The 2,107-nt window shown below is 45.6% G+C and overlaps 1 protein-coding gene across 1 annotated transcript in view; it reads right to left on the bottom strand.

The window, feature by feature from the left end:
- The window catches only part of LOC107092921 (ankyrin-3-like), a 168,710-nt gene extending 166,853 nt beyond the window's left edge, over nucleotides 1–1,857 (bottom strand). The window contains exon 1 of the mRNA XM_015387702.1: nucleotides 1,133–1,857. Within this exon, the coding sequence (XP_015243188.1) occupies nucleotides 1,133–1,255 (123 nt within the window). The 5' untranslated portion in view covers nucleotides 1,256–1,857. The remainder of the gene's footprint in view (nucleotides 1–1,132) is intronic.
- Between the last annotated feature and the right edge of the window lie 250 nt (nucleotides 1,858–2,107).

The following is a 2,107-nucleotide window of genomic DNA, read 5'->3' as shown; positions in this document are numbered from 1 at the left end:
ATTTACTTTTGTGTGTTTTTGTCAGGCAGAAATTTATTTATTCCCCCTGAGGGTGTAAGAGGTTAAGGGTCTTGCTCAGAGAGCCAGAGTGGCAGTCTGTGGGAGTGGGGCTCGAACTCAGAACTTCAGGATTCCAGGCTCTAAGCCCTAACCACTAGGCCACCTCCTCCCCAAGGTGTATCACTTTTCATCTTTACTTAAAGATGATCTATAACCTCATTTTCCTCAGATAAATATAAATATTTGCTCTTTTCTATCCGTTTTAACCTTGACTTTTAAGGTCACAGCATTGGTTCCATATATGAATTATAACAGGTGGCTAACACCAAACTAATCCTGACCTCAGGCTGCTCCACCCAACACAAACAAGCCTAAATCTCAGCACGTTCACATCCAACAAGGCTGAAGCTGTATCAACAACAGCCGAATCAGAAAGGTCAACAAACTTATTCAGACCCTGAAGCCTTCATTAGCGAAGCCATCGCTGCAGCAGAGATGTTATTGATTTCAAGTCCCAGCTATTGATCAGCATCTAGGTGTTCTGTGTGTCAAAGATCAAGTCTTAACTTTTATCCTTGGATTAAAAACAGGCAGAGAAAAGGTCCACGCCTAACCGCAGGGCGTGAACACTGAAGAGGCGTGATTCTCCTCTGAAGTCACGCACGTTCTCACCACCAAAACAGGAACCGTGAGGTTCCTCCAGACCAACCCAAAAACAAGCAATAGATGATGCTAAATAAAGAATGATAATTAAACACAACTGGAATCATCAGGAATGAGCTTGTAAGCAGAAACTATTCATCTAATAAAACTGGTAGTTCCCTCTCGTCTCTCAGAACAGGAGATGTTTTATAACTCAGCTGGATTTTGAGGTCTGTTATTTATCTAATTCCCCTGCTGAGAATGCTCCCGGCTCATCCATCTTTCTGTCGTTTTCACCCACCCATCCACCCTCCTGAGTATTCCCACTGGGGCTGCCCCCTCTCATCTCAATGCATGTGCATGGAGGATTGTGTGTGTCTCAGAGAAGAGGCTGCATCATGACAAAAGAGAAGCTCCTGGACTCCACCAGACCCACACTGCCTCCCACCCCTTGGTTACTTCCACCCTTCTTCTCTGTGAATCTCTTTACCTTTTTCTTTACTTCACGCGATTTCCTCCTTGCCCTCTTTCTCTCCTTCTCTTTCTCCTTCTCATCTTCTGCAGCGAGATTCTCATCCGCCTTTTTCTTCAGCTGTGAGGCGGCGTGCGCCATGGTGCTCCAGCCCAGTTAATCCAGACAGGTGGGAAGCAAGGGGTGGGGGGGTGAATGGACTTCACCCTTTTTTTTATGTATTAGCTCCTAATTACTTTCCTTTCCTTCGTTTTCTCAGAGGAGAAGCCGTCACAGGTGTGGAGGGAGGTGATTGTCTAGGAGGGACTTTTAAAAATGTCCCTCTTTGTTTGAGCTCTTCTTTTCTTCCTCTGCAGCTATTCACACTGTGTCTATGCTGTAATCCAGTTTGAAGCAGGGCAGACGCACGGCTATCCCGGTTTCATCTCCTTAAATTCCCACTCTGAAAATAAGGCTTCTTCCACTGCTTTAGGTGCCAAAAGGAATTAACCAAATCTAAAAAAAATAAGTTTCTTTTAAATGATTGTCCTCTAGTGAAGAAAAACAAAAATAAATAAATAAATGAAGATCAGCTTAGTTGCAGGAACATTTAGAGCTCCAGGGTGGCAGGTCCAAAAGGAGGCTGAAGCCCCTACATCAACACAAAGCTCTGGTGTCTGGTTAAATAGACAAGTCCTGTTGCCTGCTTGACTGGTTTCCCAAGTCTGCACCTGAGCAGCGAGCCATCCTCTGTGTACACGCAGCCGCACACGTTACGTCTAGCTGGGATGGGATGGAAATGACAGTGGAAAGGAGGCTGAGACAGGAGGATGAGATTGGAAGGGGGGGGTTGAAGGAGGGGCAGAGAGAGCAGCTGGGACAGCAGGAAAAAAAGAGAAAGGAAGGAGTAGCTGAAGGGATGAATACCTCTGCGTAGTACCAGCTGGTTATGTTTAAGAGATAAGGGAGGAATAACATAGACGGCATGCAGGGAACATACAGGACCAACACATG

Source organism: Cyprinodon variegatus, unplaced genomic scaffold (assembly GCF_000732505.1).
Source record: "Cyprinodon variegatus isolate N-32 unplaced genomic scaffold, C_variegatus-1.0 Scaffold18, whole genome shotgun sequence".
Lineage (NCBI taxonomy): Eukaryota > Metazoa > Chordata > Actinopteri > Cyprinodontiformes > Cyprinodontidae > Cyprinodon > Cyprinodon variegatus.
This window is presented reverse-complemented; position numbering and strand designations above follow the sequence as displayed.